Source organism: Tinamus guttatus, unplaced genomic scaffold, assembly GCF_059628265.1.
Source record: "Tinamus guttatus ecotype Peru unplaced genomic scaffold, ASM5962826v1 Tinamus_guttatus_pri_ptg000229l, whole genome shotgun sequence".
NCBI classification, from domain to species: domain Eukaryota; kingdom Metazoa; phylum Chordata; class Aves; order Tinamiformes; family Tinamidae; genus Tinamus; species Tinamus guttatus.
In genome coordinates, this window is record NW_028288763.1 from 714,108 (window position 1) to 735,343 (window position 21,236).

General features: G+C 49.6%; 1 protein-coding gene across 1 annotated transcript; it reads right to left on the reverse strand.

Moving 5' to 3' along the window:
• Nucleotides 1–364: 364 nt before the first annotated feature.
• Nucleotides 365–4,160, reverse strand: LOC148594560 (polycystin family receptor for egg jelly-like). The gene is made up of 2 exons (XM_088525642.1): nt 2,933–4,160; nt 365–447 (listed from the first exon to the last, which is right to left on the reverse strand). The coding sequence occupies exons 1-2, from the start codon at nt 4,158–4,160 to the stop codon at nt 365–367; spliced, it is 1,311 nt and encodes a 436-aa protein (XP_088381768.1).
• Nucleotides 4,161–21,236: the final 17,076 nt, after the last annotated feature.

Consider the following 21,236-nt stretch of genomic DNA (forward strand, 5'->3'; position numbering starts at 1 on the left):
GCCACTCTCATGTTTGGAGAAAGAGAGTAATGCAAGAAAGAGCAGCAAAGAGAGGAAATGCTTTCGGTTTGCTAGAGAAACATGCAATTTGGCATCCGCTGGGCAATTTAGCCCGTCAGTTCTTGGGAAGTAGCCTGGCAAGCGCATGAGAAACCTCCTGATGACAGAGGGATAGGAAGGCGCCTGCATCCCTTTTAACAAAGGGCTTTTGGAACTGCATCGTATTAGTCACTGCCCCAATGGAACTCTAGAGAATGGAGAGATTCCTTTTCTCCAGCTTTCCAGGCCAAAGCTTATCCTTGACAGCCATGACAGGACTGGTCTTGTATGGCTTTCTTACAGTTCATGCAGCCAGGGCATCTTCTCAGCCCAAGTACTTGATCATTATGGCAATTCTAACAGTGGACTTTGGAGTCCTGAATTTGCGTCTTGGCATGGTGAGCGATGCTATAAAGAGGCAGGTGAAGTCCACAAGAGTTTGGCACATTTTTCAGAAGCTCTTTGGAAGTCATGCTAGATCTCTAGCACGTGCACCCAAAACAAACAAACAAACAAACAAACAAAAACCAAGGGAATTCTTGTCACTTTTTACCATCTAACCCCAGTGAAGTTTTCACTTAAACAGTGTCCCCCCTCCTAGGGTACCTTTTCATCGAAATCACAAAAGAAGGGAAAACGATGCCTTCTATCCCAACTCAGGTACTGCAGATTGATCCCAGTGGGCAGGGCTGGTTGGATCTGCAATATAAGAATCCTATTGTCTCTTTCCAAAAAGAAGAGACAGAGATGGGTTACAGATACTAATTGTAGTCCAGCTCTGAGCTTTCAAACTGGCAGCATGCCCTTTGATGAGCTCCTACGACCTCTGCCCAGAAATGCTTCCCCCGCTCCCCGAAGAAACCAAATATCCTCCCTGCGCCACAAAGCAACTGGGGAAGAGACTCCCTCCGTGAGCTGCTGCCTGCATCCTGTCACTGCCTCTCTGGAAGGAGGCAGAAAGAAAAGCAACAGCAATGCCACTTAAGCCCAGAACCGAGGACTTAAGCCCAGTAAGCCTTGCAAAAAGGCTTGTGACTATGTATGTGTCCTTTTTTTTTTTTTTCCAAATTTTTAATAAATAGATAAGAGATATCTTTAAAAAGATATTGTGCTGGTGTCCCACTTATCAATAGCTTTGCACTTTGTTTTTCCCAGGAAAAGAGCAGCGGGACAAGAAATCAGGTTTTGCACTTCTTTCTCCTGTGCTGGTTGATCCTCGTTGGAGAGTTCACTCCTTCACTAGGTAAGGGTATGTTGCTGTGTGCTCTCCTTTTATGCTTTTTTCTTTTTTTCTGCGAGTCTCTGTATTTCCCCTCTCAGAGCAGGGGCTTCCTTGGAGAAGGAGGCTGGGCAGCTTTATTTTGGACTAAGAGTGTGGTGCAGAAGCAAGTTTAAGACAAGGATAGTGCTGGGGAAGATGAGCAGTTGCACTGCAGCCGTGGCTGCTCCGAATGGCAGCAGTTAAGCCATTGGGCTTGACTGACTTGCGCTTGGTTTTGTGAACTGCCAGGTAAGAGAGGATGTTAGAGTGTTACCGGAATCAAACGTTCGTTTGCGTTCGGGGATACTCCAGTAATGGCCTTTTGTGCCTTGGAGGGTAAAAGAAATCCCTCCATTAACGTGCCCTTAGAGCTTTCTTGGGCAAGCAGCATTCTATGGAAAGGCCATTTTACACTCTTTGTACTATTGGAGAGGCTGACATGGATGCCTTGCAAAAGTAAAAACACACATACAAATGTAAATGTGCTGTTAGTGTTAAGAACTCCTAATTTAACTGTGCCGGGTCAAAGCACAATAAATCATCCTCTCGTCTTTTATTGCTTATGCTTTGAGGAGCAAAGGTTTTATCAGCATTTTCAGAGCACTCACCTTTTTTAGCTCTCTCTTAGTTTAGCTTAGCATAGATCCGCTCATGGCCTCTTTGCCAGAGGCCAGATTACCCCTCATAGCCTTGTTCTCCAGTCATTGTCTATGTAAAAGAGGTATCAGCTGCCATGACGGGAAAGTACCACTGAGGTAGATACAAGGCCAAAATTTGGGAGAAAACCAGAACAGAGTCCAAAGCAAGTGGCTGAGTGTTAAGAACTCCTTAAAATTTACTAATCAATTCAGGCAAGAATGACTAATTAAGTTAAACAATGATGAGCATTTATTTGAAAAGTACAAAGCACAGAGTGCTAAATACAATATCCCGCGTTGCTCATATGACCAGATAAACCACTTTTTCCCATTTATTTTTCTGTCCCTGAGCCCCAAATGTCAGTGATGTCTCCTCTGAGGCTGAAATTGATGGGATGAAATAAGTTGAATTTCCCAATAGCTGCTCCCTTCTTAAACCTTATGACCTTTAAAAAAGCAAAAAGTAATAATATTGACTTCAACCCTAAGTGGATGATACTGGAACTATTCTTAAGATAATCTTTCCTTTCTCGGCGTCTGGTGTGGCGTTCACGTGCAATGTAAGTGAAGGGAAAGATTTGAACAAGTTTACGGTGCATCTCTCTCACCTCCTCTTCCGTCTCCATTGCTTTATCTGGCTTAAAGTCAGAATAATTTTCCTGAGTTGGCCACGGAATACTTTGACAATATTTGTGAAGGAGTGTACTCAGGGCTGAGAAAAATAGGATTTTTAGCGGTTGGAAAAAGAAGATGTTCTTTGCAAAGGAGACTGAAGATGCTAAAAGCCACTGATGTGAGGTCTCTTGGCCATAAGACAAGCCATAGAAGACAATAAAAAATGAAGACAGCCCCGTTACAACTGTAATTAATGTCCAGGAGAGGCAGACACATCCCCGGCAAAAAACTAATGCTGGTCTCTTGCGAAAGAACAAGGGGACAGCGCTTTGTGGAGTCTTCTGTCTCTGAATGTTGTCCCCTTCTAATGCATTAAAACGTTCCTTCTGGGAATACCTAAATGAGGAAATGAGGAGCATCTGCACAGGTATCGTAATCAAAGCCCTTTCGGCTGCTAATGCTATTGATCTCATAACGCTCACAGGTAGTGGGGATTCTTCCTTTTTGTCAGCCCTAAAGAACATAAAATTAACAAGCAGGTTCAGTAGTAACATTGCCAAACAGCACGTTAACCTTTGGAGCCTGCTGAAAGTGCCGGTGCCAGGATGAGCAAAAACTGAGAACCAGAGGTGACCATCTCTCAGCTTTGCTTCAAGATTAATCAAAAAATAGTCAATTCTGCCGAGACGTGCTTTTGGGCTCATGGCAAGGAATGTCCTTTGGAGTAAGCCGTCATCCTTGTTGAGCGCAAGCCACTTGCGGCAAATAAAGAACCAGGTCTTGTTGGTGTCCACGTTTTCAACTTTTGCTCTGCTCAGGAACCAGCTTGGAGAAGGCCCGTTGTTGTTGTGCCAGACCCTTAAGGCACAAATATCTCCCAAATCTTTCTCTGCAGTTAGCAAAAATGTATCGGTGCTTCCCTGATGGAATGACGGAAGATGTGGGTGTCGTAAGCAAAAGGCGTCACTTGTGCCATCCTGCCCAACGAGTTGAAGAAAAACATCTGCGGTGGTTCCAGCTCCTAAGCGACTGCCTGTGTACAACGTGACCGCAAAGTGCACTTTATCAAAAGGCTCCTTGTCTGGCAGAATGGGGTTCTTGTCCTCTGTGTCCTTGTCAGCCTTGTCTTTTGTCATGGCCCAGAGGGCCAAAACAAGGTAGGCTAGAAAAATTAGCACAACTGTTAAAAGGGGCACAGGGTTTTGAGTTATGGCTGCTCCCAAAGCTTTTTCCACATTCACAGCGTTGGGCATCACTATTACTTTGGCTGCCAGCCACGTGATGTTGAAAGTGACTATGTTTGACACTGTGCCTTTTACAAGTGTTTTGTGCCCCAGCAGTGCTCTTGCAATTCCTGATGGATAACCTATCCGAGGGAGAAGGTTCTTGTCAAATTCTTGAAGCACAGTGGAAATCACAGCATCGCTGGCCAATTTGGAATCATTCTCCTTTTCCAGCTTTGGATAAAAACAATTCTTGCATATTATTATGGCAGAGGAAGTAGCGGCAGCATTCCAATTTTCCTTTTTGGTGAGAGGGAAAGCCCTGTTTTTGGCTTCCATTCCAGTTCCTACTTCTCCAGGGAAAACTATGCTCGCCACTAGCATCTCACCAAGCTGTGGAAGAGCAGGTACAGCACAGAAGTTGCTCTGGAAAGTCAAAAAATTGTAGGAACTGAACCAACCTCCTCTACCGTGTGTGTCCTGCAGCCTGTAGGCCAGTGCCCTAAGTGCAAGAGGCTGAAGACTTGAGGAGAGGCGAAGGGGCTGGTGAGGAACACTAAGGAGCTTGGAGCTGATCCTGAGACCACGCTGTAAGTTAAGCTCGACTTTGAGAGAACACTTGTAGCTGATGTGCGGCATCTGCTCAATGCTGACTGAAGCTAAACGGAGCACATGGTGCCTGTAGCGTACAGTCGAACCGTAGTTGGAGTGGGTTGCACATGTGGGTTGCACCTCGACTCCTGGGTAAGCAGACGGTGGTAGTGCCTCTTCATGATCGTTGCTGGGAAGAAGGGCAGATGAGTTGCTTCCGTGGCTGCTAAAACGGTATTGCCACTTTGCACTCTGGAGGCGTGCACACCAGCCCAGCTCTACTGCCTCCCCGCCGTGGGTCGGGTGAATGTGTGGGCCAAATCCTGGCAGTCGTATATCCTGCCCGCACATCTCAATGCTCAAGTTGTGATGAAGGCCTCCAGGAGCAGAGCATGAAGCTGATGAGCACTGCATTGTAATGAAACTGGAGGCTGTGGCTGGTGGCGTTCTTCCAGGCAGGAGGGTTGCCTGCAGCACAAGCTGCCCAGACCAGCAAGGTGTATTCTTCCCCCAGGCAGGGTTGATGTAGCAGGAGCAATGCAGTGGGGGCTGTGGCTGCAGTTGTGCTCCAGGGGCTGGCTGGTAACCCTGATTCATGGGCTTACTCCATAAGCAGGAGATGCCGTGCTCCATGCCCGGTCTCTGTGAGACGTGTCTGTGAGGGCTCAGGGAGACGACGAGGAGGGACGAGGGTTGCAGAAGGGGAGCAGCATCCCGCAAGGCTGGAGGGCAGCCGCCGGGAAGCCAGAGGAGCAGAAGGGCCAGCGCTGGCGCCGCCACCGCTTGGCCGAGGGAGAGCCGTGGCCCGAGAGCCATTGGTGCTGCTGCTGCACGAAGCAGGCGCGCTGGGCTCCAGAGGTGCCCTCAGGGCCGCTTGCCCTGCGCTGGGCACCTTGGGTCCCGAGGGCATCAAGGAAGCAGGTGGCCCCTGGCGACGACACCCAACAATGGGGCTTCCCATCCCCTCTGAGGCGTGGGGGGGGCCGCCCGGCTCCTTCTATTGCCCCCCGCTCTGGAACAAACCACCCCCTGAAAGCTGCTTGCCCAAAGCTGCAGCTCTGCCCACATCCCATCCTGACCCTGGCTGGCCACCGGCGACCCCCAGGGGCTCCCCCTTCACGGGGCGGGAGGCGTTGGGGATGCTGCGGAGGTGCTGTGGGGCCGCTCTTGGGCGGATGGAGTTGGCAAAGCAGGGTCATGGTGCCCCTGAGGGACTGCAGGCTGAGGGCCGCTGCACGGCGGGCAGGGGCCTTTAGCACCCTGTGCGGTTTGTGCTTCCTCCCTGCCTGTCCTCCTCCCGGTAAGCGGGTCCTCACAGGGAGGCCGATGCGAGCCGAGGCTGCTGTGGCCATGTGCTGCGAGTGCCGCGGAGCCCCTGCCCGCTGCCCTCCGCAGAACGGGCGCTGGCGCGAGGGCGGCCCGTGTTGTGTGGCGGCTGCGAGCGGCCCTCACGCGGGTGGCCCCTGCCAGCCCCTCACAGGCCTCTCCCAGGCCGGGTGCCTTTGGGGCGAGCTCTGCGCTGCCTCCTGCTCTGGGTCCAGCTCTGCCCGCGCTTGCTGCTTGCTCCGCAGAGGCTCCTGGGCCCAGGTGCTCTGCTCCTTGTCAGCGCTCACTTTGCAGCCATGGTGCCTGCTGCAGCATCTTCTTCCCTTCCCACTCTGCTGCTTGTGTTCTTAGGTACCTGTACACGTATCTCCTTCTTTCCTTCTTGGCAGTTCCTACCGCAAGCCTGTGGCATTTTCCACATTTAACACTGTCAGAGAGAGTCCGTGTTAGTGAGAATTAGTCGGCGAGAGCCGCGACTTGGAGCGGGAGCCTCCTCTGCGGTGACTCAGAGTTTGCTGTCATGTTACCAGTTAAAAAGACACAAAAACCAAAGCCAAAAATGAGCAAGCAAAAAAAAGCTAGGAATCAACCCAGAGAATATTTGTATTTGGGAAAAAGTTCTATTAATGAGGGCCTTCTTCAGGAAATACCAAGAGGTGCAAGGAGGTGTCAGCATGACACAGGTGTCAGCATGACAGGAGGTGTCAGCATCCACAAGAAAAGGTTAGGTAGGTCAGGAGGTTTAACAACGTTCTGGGGAATCTTTGGGGAGTATGAGAGGTTGGTGAGCTCCAGAGCTCTGGAAAAGTCCCTTGAGCAATAGCAGGTGTGCAGAGAATGACCTGGAAGAAGCAGAGGCTCCACAAGGGACACGGCTCTTGGTAAAGAAGCACCGGATTCTCTTAGTAAACTCTTGTCTTAAAGCAGGGGCAAAGGGCCAGTCTTTGGCCTTGGCCAGAGCTGGCTAAAGTGTCTGGACAGTGTCTCTGTCTTCTGCAAGCGTCTCTCAAGAAATACAGCTTGTGAGTGCTTGAGACAGGGCTTTTTTACTTCAGGTTGTTCAGGAAAGAAGGCTTCAGCAAGGCCTGTGCATGTGTGAGTGCACAGGTGTCCCTTGTTCTTCCCAGTAACATGTGAATCTCTTAGGCACAAAGCACAAAGCAACTGGGGAAGAGACTCCCTCCGTGAGCTGCTGCCTGCATCCTGTCACTGCCTCTCTGGAAGGAGCCAGAAAGAAAAGGAACAGCAATGCCACTTAAGCCCAGGACAGACAGTAAGCCCCGCGGAAAGGCTGCCTGTGATTATATATGTGTCCTTTTTTTTTTTTTTTTTGCAATTTTTTAATAAATAGATAAGAGATATCTTGAAAAGGACATTGTGCTGGTGTCCCACTTGTCAATGGTTTGCACTTTTTTATTCCCAGGAAAAGAGCAGCAGGACAAGAAATCAGGTTTTGCACTTCTTTCTCCTGTGCTGGTTGATCCTCGTTGGAGAGTTCACTCCTTCACTAGGTAAGGGTATGTTGCTGTGTGCTCTCCTTTTATGCTGTTTTCTTTTTTTCTGTGAGTCTCTGTATTTCCCCTCTCGGAGCAGGGGCTTCCTTGGAGAAGGAGGCTGGGCAGCTTTATTTTGGACTAAGAGTGTGGTGCAGAAGCAAGTTTAAGACAAGGATAGTGCTGGGGAAGATGAGCAGTTGCACTGCAGCCGTGGCTGCTCCGAATGGCAGCAGTTAAGCCATTGGGCTTGACTGACTGGCGCTTGGTTTCGTGAGCTGCCAGGTAAGAGAGGATGTTAGAGTGTTACCGGAATCAAACGTTCGTTTGCGTTCGGGGATACTCCAGTAATGGCCTTTTGTGCCTTGGAGGGTAAAAGAAATCCCTCCATTAACGTGCCCTTAGAGCTTTCTTGGGCAAGCAGCGTTCTATGGAAAGGCTGGACTCTGGAATAGTCCCTTGAGCGATAGCAGGTGTGCAGAGAGTGACCTGGAAGAAGCAGAGGGTCCTGAGAGCCAGCAGAGGCTCCACAAGGGACACGGCTCTGGGTAAAGAAGCACCAGATCCTGTCACTAAACTCTTGTCTTAAAGCAGGGGAAAAGGGTCAGGCTGTGGCCTTGGCCAGAGCTGACTAACGTGTCTGGGCAATGTCTCTCTCCTCTGCAGGAGTCTGTCAAGAAATATAGCTTTTGAGTGCTTGAGACACCTGCTGTGTAAAGGCAGTGATGGGCTCAGTGTAGGCACACTGTATGGCGAGTGATGAGCTGGAATGCCCAGCAGCTGGGTTAGAAGAGTGTTAGTTAGCAAGTTTTGAAGGGAAGCACTGGCCATTATGACAGGAGAGTCCTTCTGGGTGTGCTGCCACCTTTTTTAAGAAAATGTGCAGGCTTTTAGTGCTGAAATGCATATGAGTTCTAGGCAGTCCTCTGAGTAAGTTAAACATTAGGGAATAGCCTTTGGATTTTGCCTTTGTTTTCTGAGATACTTCTAAGAGCACTCTTAAAGACTGCCTGGAACTCATTTGCCACAGCTAATTGCACTGTTGGGTAAAGAGCCCATCTAGCACTCACATCGTCAAATCTCTGCTTTTGATCTTGGAGCAGTTTGAGAACAGTAGAGCGTGTGACATCTCAGTCATCTTCGAGAGGTCATGGAGAGCAGGGGAGGTGCTGGAGGACTGGAAGAAACCAGCATCACTTCAGTCTTCAAAAAAGGCAAGAAGGAGGAGCCAGGAAACTACAGGCCAGTCAGCCTCACCTCTGTCCCTGGAAAGATGATGGAGCAGCTCATCCTAGAGACCATCTCTAGATGTGTCAAGGAGAAGGTGATCAGAAGTACTCAGCATGGATTCACCAAGGGGAAGTCATGTTTGACAAACCTGATAACCTTCTGTGATGACGTGACTGGCTGGCTGGACGATGGGAGAGCACTGGACATGTCTACCTTGTCTACTTTGACGTAAGCAAGGCTTTCAACACCGTCTCCGATAACATCCTTATAGGGAAGCTCAGGAAGTGTGAGTTAGATGAGTGGACAGTGAGATGGATTGAGAACTTAGCTGGATGGCAGAGCTCAGAGGGTTGTGATAAATGGACCCAGTCTAGTTGGAGGCCTGTGGACAGTGGTATCCCCCAGGGATTGGTATTAGGCCCAGCGCTGTTCAACTTGTTCATCAGTGACTTGGATGAGGGCACAGAGTGCACCCTCAGCAAGTTTGCGGATGATACCAAGTTGGGTGGAGTGGCTGACACTCCAGACGGCTGTGCTGCCCTTCAGAGGGGCCTAAACAGGTTGGAGAGGTGGGCAGAGAGGGACCTCATGAGGTTCCACAAGGACAAGTGCAGGGTCCTGCACTTGGGGAGGAATAATCCCAGGCACCAGTACAGATTAGGAGTTGACCTGCTGGAAAGCAGCTCCCTGGAGAGGGATTTGGGAGCCCTGGTTGACAACAAGTTAACCCGGAGTCAGCAATGTGCCCTCGTGGCCAAAAAGGCCAATGGGATCTTGGCCTGCATCAGGAGGAGCGTTGCCAGCAGGTCGAGGGAGGGGATCCTGCCCCTCTGCTCAGCTCTGGTGAGGCCGCATCTGGAGTATTGGATGCAGTTCTGGGCTCCCCAGTACAAGGGGGAAGTGGAACTTCTAGAGAGGGTCCAGCACAGAGCAACAAAGATGATTAAGAGATTGGAGCATCTATCGTATGAGGAAAGACTAAGCAAGCTGGGCCTATTTAGCCTGGATAAGAGAAGACTAAGAGTCTTATATGTACAAATACTTGAGGAGATTATGTAGGGAGGATGGGGCCAAACTCTTCTGGGTGGTGGCAGGTGACAGGACAAGGGGTAATGGGTACAAGTTGAAACACTGGAAGTTCCATCTCCCTGTGAGGAAGAACTTCTTTCCTGTGAGGGTGACCAAGCCCTGGAACAGGCTGCCCATAGATATTGTGGAGTCTCCTCCTCTGGAGATCTTCAGAACTCACCTGGATACGACCCTGTGCCACATGCTCTAGGTGACCCTACCTGAGCAGGGGGGTTGGACTAGATGTTCTCTAGAGGTTCCTTCCAACCTCAGCCATTCTGTGATTCTGTGATATTGAGGAAGTTTTTGAAATGTGTTGTTAACCTATAGGTTTGCATACTTAACAGACTCTGGTGACTTGAAGCTTTTGCACTCTACCAGTACCACACCATTTGCTGTAGATGAGACCTTTTGGTTTCCTGCTTTCCTATTCTTATTTTTACTTAGAATATTGGAGCTACTCCTTCTGTTCAATGTGATTTGCGTTATCTTAGTGCACTGCACAGTGAGGAGTGGAAATTGCCCTGAAAACACAGCTGTCCCCCATGGCTGGTTCCAGGCTTTGCCTGGGCACCCTCCACTCCTATCCTATCCATGTCAGATGGACAGGCATTTTCCACTCCTAGCCATGCCAGATCCTGTCAAAATAGAGAATGAAAGCCATTCTCAGCTGAAGGAAGCTCTTCAAGGGATAGTTTCTTTAAGCTTACATATACTTTAGCAGAGTCTCTTTGCACAGCACAAGATGTGGAAACAAAAGTGCCTGAGTGAGGAGGGGTTACCAGCTCTTCTTTTACGTCCCCATCCAACCACCCATGCCCCAAGGAACATGCCGTAAGAGATTTTCCTCTGGAAGCTGGCTAAAAGGGAGAAAGGAGATCGTAAGACACGTGGTCTGCTGGGCAATATGTGCATAGACTTCAGTGGAATCACTGGAATATTTGCTCCAGAAAAGTAGGTAACCCACCTTTGCAAAGCTCTTCAGGTTTGTCTGTGTTGCCCCTTGACAGTACCACTGCTGCGGGCACACACAACTTGTGTGTAATGTGTCTGAGGCAAGAAACTCTATCTTTGCCCTAGCAGAATAAGAACTCAGCCAAGCTGCTAAAAGCTGGACATTCCTTTTCACGGAGCTTCAGGGTCTTCCCAAGGAAGCTTACGGTTTTTGGAGCACCAGCATCGAAGAAGCTCTTAACTGCTGCCTGCTAAGGCTGCAATTCTGAGCCTGTCTTTCTCTGCAGAGCACTCAGTTAGAAAAGCTGACCTCTAATTAGGGCAATAAAGAGTCTCCTGAATCAGCATGCCAAGTTCGCTGAGTGAACTCAGGTCTCTGATGTGTGTGACAGTGGAGGTAGTCAACTCTAGAGCATGGAGAGATTCACTTTTCTCCAGCTTTCCAGACCAAAGCTTATCCCTTGACAGCCATGACAGGACTGGTCTTGTATGGCTTTTTTATGGTTCATGCAGCCAGGGCGTCGTCTTAGCCCAAGTTCTTCATCATTATGGCAATTCTAACAGTGGACTTTGGAGTCCTGAATTTGTGTCTTTGCATGGCGAGCGATGCTTAAAGAGGCAGGTGAAGTCCACAAGAGTTTGGCACATTTTTTCAGAAGCTCTTTGGAAGTCATGCTAGATCTCTAGCAGGTGCACCCAAAACAACAAAAAAAAGGAATTCTTGTCACATTTTACCATCTAACCCCAGTGATGTCTTCACTTAACAGTGTCCCCCTTCCTAGGGTGCCTTTTCATTGGAATCACAAAGGAAGAGAAAACGATGCTTTCTATCCCAACTCAGGTAATGCAGATTGATGCCAGTGGACAGGGCAGGTTGGATCTGCAATACGAGAATCCTATTGTCTCTTTCCAAAAAGAAGAGTCAGAGATGGGGTTACAGATACTAATTGTAGTCCAGCTCTGAGCTTTCAAACTGGCAGCATCCCCTTTGATATCTCCTACCACCTCTGCCCAGAAATGCTTCCCCTGCTACCCAAAGAAACCAAAATATCCTCCCTGCGCCACAAAGAAACCGGGGAAGAGACTCCCTCTGTGCTGTTGTGCCTCTTACAGGGTTTTGTTCGGCCTCCTGGGGCCTTCATGCACACCGGGTCTTGGGCGCCAGACTCTAAGGGCGTCCATGCACACCAGGCCGAGGGACCCTATGGGGTTTTGTGCACCCTCCCAAGGCCTCCGTGTGCATGGGGTTGGAGAGCCCCTAAGGGCTTTCATGCGGCCTCCCGGGGTCTTCGTGCGCCCCTAAGTGCCTCCGTGCGTACTAGGTCGGGGTGGCCCTATGGGTTTGGTGCGGCCCCCCGGAGCCTGTGTGCACACTGGACCGGGGGACCCTATGGGCCTTTGTGAGGCCTCCTGGGGCCTCCGTGCGCACCAGGTCGGGGAAGCCCATGGGGTTTCCTGCAGCCTCTAAGTGCCTCTGTGCATACCAGCCGGGGGGACCCCACAGGATTCATGCAGCCTCCGTGGGCCTCCACGCGCGCTGGGCCAGGGGAGCCATACGACCTTTTGTGCGGTCTCCTGGGGCCTCCGTGTGCACTGGGACACAGGGACCTTACGGGGCTTCATGCGGCCTCCTGGAGACCTCCATGCGCACCTGGGCAGCAGGGCCCTACGGTCTTTTGTGTGGGGTCCCAGGGCCTCTGTGCGTCTTCCATATGCACTACGCCATGGGGGACCTATGGGCTTTCATGAGACCTCCTGGGCCTCTGTGCGCACTGGGCTGGGGCCTACGTGCTTCCGTGCAGCCTTCCAGTACCTCTGTGTGTGCCAGATTAGGGGGGCCCTATGGGCTTTCATGAAGCCTCCCGGGGCCTCCATGCATACCAGGCCAGGGGAGTCCCTAAGGGCATTCGTGCAGTCACCCAGGACCTTCGTGTGCACTGGGCCATGAGAGCACTACGGGCTTTCATGCAGCCTCTAAGGGCCTCCATGCGTACCAGGCTGGGAGGGTCCTATGGGATTTCGTGCAGCCCCCATGGGCTTCCATGTGCACCGGACCGGAGGGGCCCTACAGGCTTTCGTGCGGACTCTTGGGCCCTCCATGTGCATCAGGCCAGGGTGCCCTATGGACATTAGTGTGGCCTCCCAGGGCCTCCGTGCACACATCTCCCAAGGGGGCCCTATAAGTACTTGTGTGGTCTCCTGGGGCCTCTGTGCGCACCAGGCTGGGGGGGCCCTACGGGCTTTAGTGCGGTTTCCCAGGGCCTCCATGCACACCGGACCTCAGGGCCCCATGGGCTTTCACGTAGCCTCTCGGGGTCTCTGTGCACACTGGGCTAAGGGGTCCTAAGGGCTTTCATGAGGCCCCTTGGGGCCTCCGTGAGCACTGGGCCAGGGGAGCCCTACAGACTTTCGCACGGTCTCCTGGGGATCCTTGCGCACAGGGCCAGGAGGGTTGTACGGGCTTTCATGCAGCCTCCCAGGGCATCTGTGTGCACCAGGCAGGGACAGCCCTACGGGTTTTCAACCTCCAAGGGCCTCCATGCGTACAAGGCCGGGGGGCCCTATGGCATTTCATGCAGTCTCCTGGTGCCTCTGTGTGCACCTGGCCAGGAGGCCCTATGGGCATATGTGCATCCTCCTGGGGCATTCATGTGCACCAGGCTGGGGGGCCCTATGGGTTTTCGTGTGGCCTCCCGGAGCCTCCAGGCGTGCCAAGTCGGGGAAGACCTACGGGCTTTCGTGTGGCCTTCTGGGGCCTCCATGTGCCCCGGGCCTCAGGATCCGTATGGGCTTTCGTGCGGCCTCCCGGGGCATCCCTGTGCACTAGGCAGGGAGAGCCCTACAGGTTTTCAGGCAACCTCCAAGGGCCTCCACGCGTACCAGGGGGCCCTATGAGCTTTCGTGCAGCCTCGTGGGGCCTCCACGAGTATTGGGACTGGGGAGCCCTATGAGCTTCAGTACAACCTCCTGAGGCCTCTGTGCACACTGGGTCAAAGGGGTTCTACGAGCTTTCATGCAGCCTCCCAAGGCCTCCATGTGCACTGGGCCGGAGGGGTCCTACAGCTTTTCGTGCAGCTTCAAGGGGACATCCTGCACACTGGGCTGGGGGGGCCCTATGGGCTTTCATGTGGCCTCCCGGGGCCTCTGTGCACACTGGGCAGGAGGGCCCTCAAGGCTTTGGTGCGGCCTCCCAGGGCCTCTGTGCACTCTGGACCCAGGAGGCCCTACAGGGTTTCGTGAGGCCTCCAGGGCGTCCATGCGCACTGTGCCAGGGAGCCCACTACAGCCTTGCGTGCAGCCTCTTGGGGCCTCTCTGCACCCTGGGCATAGGGTGGTCCTATGGGATTTAATGTGGCCTCCCACAGGCTCCATGTGCACAGGGCTGGGGTGGCCCTACGGGCTTTCATGCGGCCTCCCAGGGCCTCCACATGCACTGGGCCGGGTGGTCCTATGGCCTTCGTGCATCCTGCTGGGGTCTCCATGGACACTGTGCCAGGGGAGCTCTACAGGCTTTCGTGCAGCCTCCTGGGGCCTCCATGCGCACTGGGCTGCAACAACCCTATGGGCTTTTGTGCAGCTTCCTGGGGCCTCAGTGCGTACTAAGCTCGGAGGCGCCCTATGGGCTTTCGTGTGGCCTCCCACAGCCTCTGTGCACATTGGGCTGGGAGTATCCTATGGGCTTTCGTGTACCTCTGTACATCACCTCTGCATCACCTCTGTACAAACAGGGCGCTTAAGAGCCCTCTCAAGATTTTCAGACCCATTGGCAGAAATTCATTTTTTGTTTGTAAAGGCAGGAAACATTAGAGACTAAATCTATTTCTCCATTTGTTTTTATTACTTAAGGTCTTACAGATGACTTCTAAGCATGACAGAAAAAGATACATACATGGAAATATGCTACAGGCCAAATAAAGCTATAAACACCATTTTTTTAACAGTGCAGATCAGACGGTCACTTTGTTTACTCAGTCACCTGAAGCAATTCAAATGAAGTCTCTGAGATGAAAAAGCTGCAGTTGTTTAAAAAGCACTCCTTTTTCTTACAGTGAGCATTAACTATGATGTTGGATACAGCCATTAAAGCCTCACCTACTTTTGGTCAAGTCCCATCATCCACAAGAGCGCTACCATTGAATCCAAAGGTAGCTCGGATGAAAGCTGAGAGAGATACAAAAACATTTGCACCATCAAAGCTTTAAAGTGCTCTGTGGGCCCTGCATCTGCAACAGGATCTACAGATGCGCTAAGCTTGTTCATGGCATTTTGAAGACACTAAACCCTAACCCTAATATTAATGCTAACCCTAACCTTGACCCTAAGCCTACATGTCTAACCCTAAATTAATCCTAACACTAACCTTAAACGCAGGTCTAACCCTAACCCTTATGCACCCCTAAGCCTAACCAAAAATATCCTATCTAACACCAACCCCGAACCTCATCCTAACCCTAAACCTTAATCCCTACCGCTGCACCTAAACCTGACCCGTAACTCTAACACTCAATTTACACCTAACCATAACGTCACGTAAACATTAACCCTATTCTTAAATGGCATGTCTAACCCTAACCTTAACCCTAAACTCTAACTCTAAATGTTGAACCCTAACGCTAACCATAACCAACACTAACCCTAAAGAACCCTAACCCTAAACCCTAACCCTATACCTAACCCTGACCCTAAACCAAATTTAACCCTAACCTACATGGAGTGTCTAAAGCTAACCCGAAGCCAATCCCTAACTTAAATAGTGTGCCTAATGCTAACCCTTACACTACTGCTAGCCCCTAACTCCTAATCCAAACCCCAGTCTTAAATGTCTAACCCTACTTCTCACCATAAACCCTAAAATCTAAACTCTAACCAAAACAACCCTAATCTTAAACCCTAATCCTAATCCCGAACACCTAACCTTAAACCCTAACCTTAAAATTCAAACCCTAAAACTAAACCCCAATGCCTAACCCTAATACTAAACCCTGACCCTAACCCAAACACTAAATGTCTAAGCCAGGGGTCCTCAAACTTTTTAAACGGGGGGCTGGTTCACTGTCCCTCAGACACTGTCGGGGGCCGGACTATAGTTTGGAAAAAAGGAGGAGGAGGAGGAGAAGGAGCAGGAGGAGGAGGAGGAGCAGGAGGAGGTGCGGTTTGTAGCCGAGAGGCGCCCCCTGGCGGGGGCAGGTCGAGGACGAGGCGCTGGTTTCAGCCCCGTCCCGGCGGGTGCTTGCGGGCTGCGGAGGCCGGCGCGCGGATTAAGTGGCAGGAAGTCGTCTGCGACTGGTTGGTTTCCCCCCACAACCCCCGGCGGGGGCCGGCGGGGAGGTTCTGCAAATACCGGCGGGCGGATTGTGGATCCTGGGGGGGGGCCCTATCCGGCCCGTGGGCCGTAGTTTGAGAACCCCTGGTCTGAGCACTATCCATTAACAGCTTACAGGTGGCCACAGCATCCCAATGCCACCAGAGACTGTATTTTTTCTACAAACAACTGTGAAAACGTGTTTTTCAACACATCTGATTCAATTTACGAAAAAAAAAAAAACCACAGCAAATCTCAGGCCAGGCTGTGGAAAACGGAGCTCTGCCTTCATGTCGGGCTGCCAAAATCCATGAACCCCTTTCAGAATAAATCAAAAGAAGCCGAAGTGAAGGTAAAGCCCCCCTTCCAATGCTTTACAAGGCTTGTCCCCCGCGCCGATAAACACCCATAGGTAGTACTGACTCAAGCCCCAAAGGCCCCAGCTTTACACTGGAACGACCCCGGCCCCGCACTGGCGGGAACCGCTGCCCCTGGAAGCTGTTCCAGACGCTTCCACGAGGGGCCGTTACGGGCGCCGCGCGCGGCGGGCAGAGCGCCGGCCCCAATGGCGGCCTGCCTTGCTGTTGCCATGCCAACAGGGCCTCTTCGGGCCAATCGGGAGCGAGCGCCGCCGTTACCGCGGCAACAGCGTCCCGGCCCCGGCAGCGGCGGGCCCGGCGGCTCCGTCCCCTCCGGCCCGCGGTGCCCCGGGCAGGTAACGGGGCTGCGCGGGGAAGGGGCTGCCCCCAGCCCACCGCCCCTCGGTGTGGAGTCTCCGGGAGAGCGGCGGGGCCTCCCCGGGCGCAGGGCTGCCCGTTTTGGGCGGCCGTTGGACGACGGGGCGGGGGTCCGGTGCCTGTGAGCGCGGCGGGGGGAGCAGCTGCAGGGCTGCGTGCAGATAGTGAAGAAATAAACGGCCTGCTGCCTGCGGGAAGGCTCCATGCCCTGGTTGGGAGGAGAGGCTTTTATGTGTCTGTTACCCTACAGTCCCCTTTGCCCAAAGAGCATCTTCCATTCTCAAGAGCCCGGAAGGGAGAATTTGCCCAGGCAGAGGGGCCAACAGTCTGTTACCGTATCCCTGGATATCCTAGAGTGAGTCCGGGGAGCTGGGATGGCCGTTGATCACAGTGGTGAAGTGCAGTATGGTATAGGAGAATTCCTGTGTGCTTGTGGGTGACTTGAACTTCCCTTTCTCAAAGTGTTGCAAGTTGGATTTAATGTTTCGGGAATGTCTTCTCATGAAACACTACATTATATAGTCTCTGACCTCAAAATACGTAAAATTCTCTAGCCAAGAAAACTATGCGTCCTTTCTCAGTCTTTTGTGTTCCTCATCAGAATCGAAACACAACTGGAGAGGAAACGTCCATGTTTGCTCAAGAACCATTATCAGCTGCACTGACAAGGCTCTCCCCACTGTCTACAAAACTGGAAGCTGCCAGGCCCTCCACCTGATCCGCGAGAGGTATGCATCCAGCTTTACTGCCTTCTTTGAGTACCCAGGCACAGTGAGGAGGTTAAGCCCCTTGGATAGGAGCAGCACTTTTAAGGGGTAGAAAATTGGAGGTGAATTGTCTACGTGAGTGATACACGTGCCAGAATCTGAAAAGCTCTGCCCTAGTATGGACTGAACCTACATGAGTAGTTCCTGCCTACATGGCATTGAAGCAGTTGATTGTTCTTTCTAAAGAGACTTTCATGTTTATTTGCTGCTGTTCTGCATTTCCCCTGGAGCTACTGCTGTTTTCGCAGCTTTACATGAGGCTGTACAAAATGAGAAAACTTCTTTGTCCTTTGTACAAGTAGGACAAACCCTAGCTCTGCATGAACATGTTTTCTAGAAAACAATCTTTCCTTCTGAGCCATGGAAAGAGAATAAGGAGGAGCAGCAACTTCAGACTGAGAATACCATAATTAAAGATTTCATAATTGCCATTAGTGAGCGGAGAAAAATAAAGCAAGATGATGACTCTATCTATACAAAGGAGAGCCTATGATTTGCATATGGCTTTCTTATCTGTAAAAAGCGTAGGCAAAAGATACCATGTAGCTCAGAGACAGGAAACTCCAAGAACAGTGGAGGATGACAGTGGCTCCCCAAGGAAATGCTGCTCCCCCTGACACTTGGATGCTAGAGTGACTTACTGTGGAAGCCCATTCCAGATCACCCAGCAGTTTGCACACTAATGTGGCTCTACTGCCAGTCATTTGATGTAACCTCGTGGTGAGAACAACAAATTGTGCTTAAACTGGGAATTGTTCGCTCTTTGCACTCTTGGGAGAACGCATAACCTTAATTTTTCTTTTGAAATTACAGAGGCTAGGCACTCTTTCAAGGAGAAAGAAACAATAAAAGGTTTCTTTTAAGTTATATGAAACAGACTATGATAGGCTTAAAAATAAAAGCAGTTAAGAGAAAATCAAGGTAAGACTTGTTATCTGCCTTGCCAAGCACAATACAACATACTGAGGCTTACAGAAATAAATAGAAAAAGCAAGGAAGCTGAGCTTCATTTATCCTTGTGAGAAAAGGAAAGGACATGGCTCTATGGTTTGTTTGAAACAGCTTGTCTGAAATAATGTTTCCTCATTATTCTGTTAGCAAGAAAGTGTCTTCTACATTTCTATTGAAAATGGCCAGAATTATATTTGTATCCATGTGTAAGACCCATCCATCTTGTAACTAGAGCCAAACATGGCTCAGATGCAGGAACTTCGTGCATAGACACTTGGAGAGCTTTTATCAGTTAAATTATTGAAATGACAAGAAATGAAGGCCAAATCCCTCAGTGGCTGTAAATGCTGTAATTCTCTTGAAGATAGGAAAGCAAGCAGAGCTATCCTGATTTATATAGTATCTGTGGATCTTGCCCTAAGATTAGAAGGAGTGTGCTTAAGAGATCATAAATCAGGTCCACTGCTTATATTTGTAGGCATCAGTGTGAATTCCGTGCAAAATATAAATCAGGAGCCATTCAGTGCAGCTGCCTTATTCCTGATCTGTGCATTGATGTTTAGCTGGTGGTTTTCGGAGGTCTAAGTGAGAAGAGAACCAAACTCTGTATCTGATAAAACTTTTTAATTGTTCTGTGTGGTAATCTTTGACTTCCAGTACGTTAACTCCTTAAAACTGTGAGGTCCATGGGCTATTTCTGAAGAGTCTGAAAAAGAGAACAAAGAAGGGCAAGCCTATTGTCAGACCTGCATTGACTGGACTTGCATGTGTTCTTCCATCAGAAAATATTCAGGAATCCAAAAAAAAAAAAAAAACACAAAACTACCAGTTGCATTTGACTTCTACAGGAGCCATTTAGGGCTCCATCCAGATTTTGTAAAGTTTGTTCATCCAGATTTTGTGAAGTCAAAACCAAGTTTTGCAAACAACTCCATGAACAGCAGGGCGGCAGGCTGTGCTTCTTAACATGTTTTTTTTTTTTTTTTTAATTGTAGCCTTATTGCCAAGTCACATTAGTGTCTTTGCTGTTTAAGTGGTCCTTTGGTAACAAATAGATTTAAACCCAGAAAGATGTGTGGGAAAAGCAGTAAATAGGTCAGAGTAGGGCTGAGGAGTCTGATTTTTTTTCTCTGGCTTGGGTGTGATACAGATAATTGGCATAATCTGTTTATTGGTAAAACCCCAGTGCCTGAGACAGAGCTCAGTGATGGTCAGAAGGGAAATGGCAGAGTGGACTTGCATTTGTTTCAAAGAAAGACCCTTGCTGTCTGTTCAGATTTATGACAGTTTAGCTCCTCTTGCAGCCAGAACCCCTTCATTTAGCATGATAAATCTGAGCTCTCTTGCTATGTGGGAAGCAGACCCTGCTTGCTTACAGTTCTCAGGCAGCCAAATTTGCATGGGTGCTGTTGCAAGCGTATCATACTAGTGATGGTAGTAATTAGGACACTTATTCATCTATCAGATGAGCAGGAACCAGTTGTTTTCCACCTGAAAGAATGCTTGGAGGTTAGTTTCTTTTAATGGATGGTTATAGAGTTAGAACTTCTGCCAGAGTTTACTGCTGTAGATGGGCTGTGCTATGAAATTAAGAGTTCTTGGGACCGTTTCTTGGCACAGAGAAGAAGAGGCATGGAAAAGTCCACGTCCAGACTGATCGAGTTTTCTAAAACCCTTTTAGAAGGCTTGCTGCATGCAAAGTGCCCACTGGGAATGGCTCCTGGCCAACTTAACTCTTGAAATGTGCCCAAGAAGCTGCTTGTCCCAAGCTGTGCTCAGAACCTGAGCAGAGACTCTTTGAACAATTCGATGGTGCAGAGTATGAAGTCGCAGTGCCCAAGGACAGTACCCACTTTGACTTAATTTGCTGCTTGTTAAATGGTGGGGGGTGTCTACCCAGATCAATGTAATTTTCATTTCATAACATGGAAATAAGATTATTCAAGTTGAAAGAAAGGGTGAGTTTGTTGGCTTTCTTCCTAGTAGTAATCCAAAAATCTGAGCTAAGCAGAGGAAACCTCAGGCTTGAGACATTTCAAAATGCAATTCTTTGGCACATACTAGAGAGAAAGAAATATTCTATCCTCTGTCTTTCATTCTGAGGGAGAGCCAGATTTCTGATTTCAAATTATGTTTATAAAAAAGAAAATGCAGTCTCAGACTTTAGAAATATTTCCTTTGAAGAGTCAGATTGGGTTAACTATGTAACTTCATAGAACTACCTTGTGATGAAGTGCGTAAGACTGAAACTTTTTAAAAGTATTTGTATGACCAATCACCATAAAATAGTGTGTAAGAAACTGGATGACAGCACCATCACCTTCATCCTCTTATTCCATTAGCCCTTAAAGCACGTTCCAAAGGGGCAAAGACAAATGCCTTAGAATATCTGAATAAGCCATAGAGCAGCAGCTCCTAAACTTCTGAGGCACAGAGCAGTGCCAATTCTCTGGATTTCTAGCAAGAGTTCACCTAATGTTGGTGTTTGTAATCCAAAGTGCTGTTCAAATTGTGTGGGTGCAGCCCACTCAGCATTCCGTGGTGGGCCACCGCTGAGGCATACCTGGCAAACCGTGGCTTGTGCCATGCAGTACTGTCCCCCTCGAGTTATTTTCCCCACTAGCCTTTCTGTTTATACCTGCTGTGTAGCTCCCCTCAGATTTCCTAAGGAGGAAATTTACTATGAGCTCTTCATAAAACAGAGTAATTAGTGTAATGAGCTGGTGTCTGCTACATGCATTTTTCTCCTGAAAAGTCTGTAATAAACATCTAAGCAGCTTAACTGTTTATTTAAAATAGCATTTTTTTAACTAAATGTTGCATTTTTTAAATGTCCCTTATCTTCAAGATAATGGCCAAAACCTCTTTGACAGGTACTTCTCTCTTATTTGGTAAATAAGTTGGTTTATTAATGTCTCTTACTGTAAACTGTGTATTTGAAAGCAGCATCATAGGTGATAGTTCTAGCTGACTAGTAGTGACCAGATGAGAGGAGTCAAAATTTTCTGTGGTTGTACTGAATACTGTCACAGTCATTTTTT

Excerpts from the sequence above, each read along its gene's own strand:
- LOC148594560 (XM_088525642.1), bottom strand. The coding sequence starts at position 4,160 with ATGCTAGTGGCGAGCATAGTTTTCCCTGGAGAAGTAGGAACTGGAATG. Across the intron at positions 448-2,932 it reads TAGGTATTCCCAGAAGGAAC|CATCGCTCACCATGCCAAGA; the intron begins GTTTTAATGCAT and ends GCCTCTTTATAG.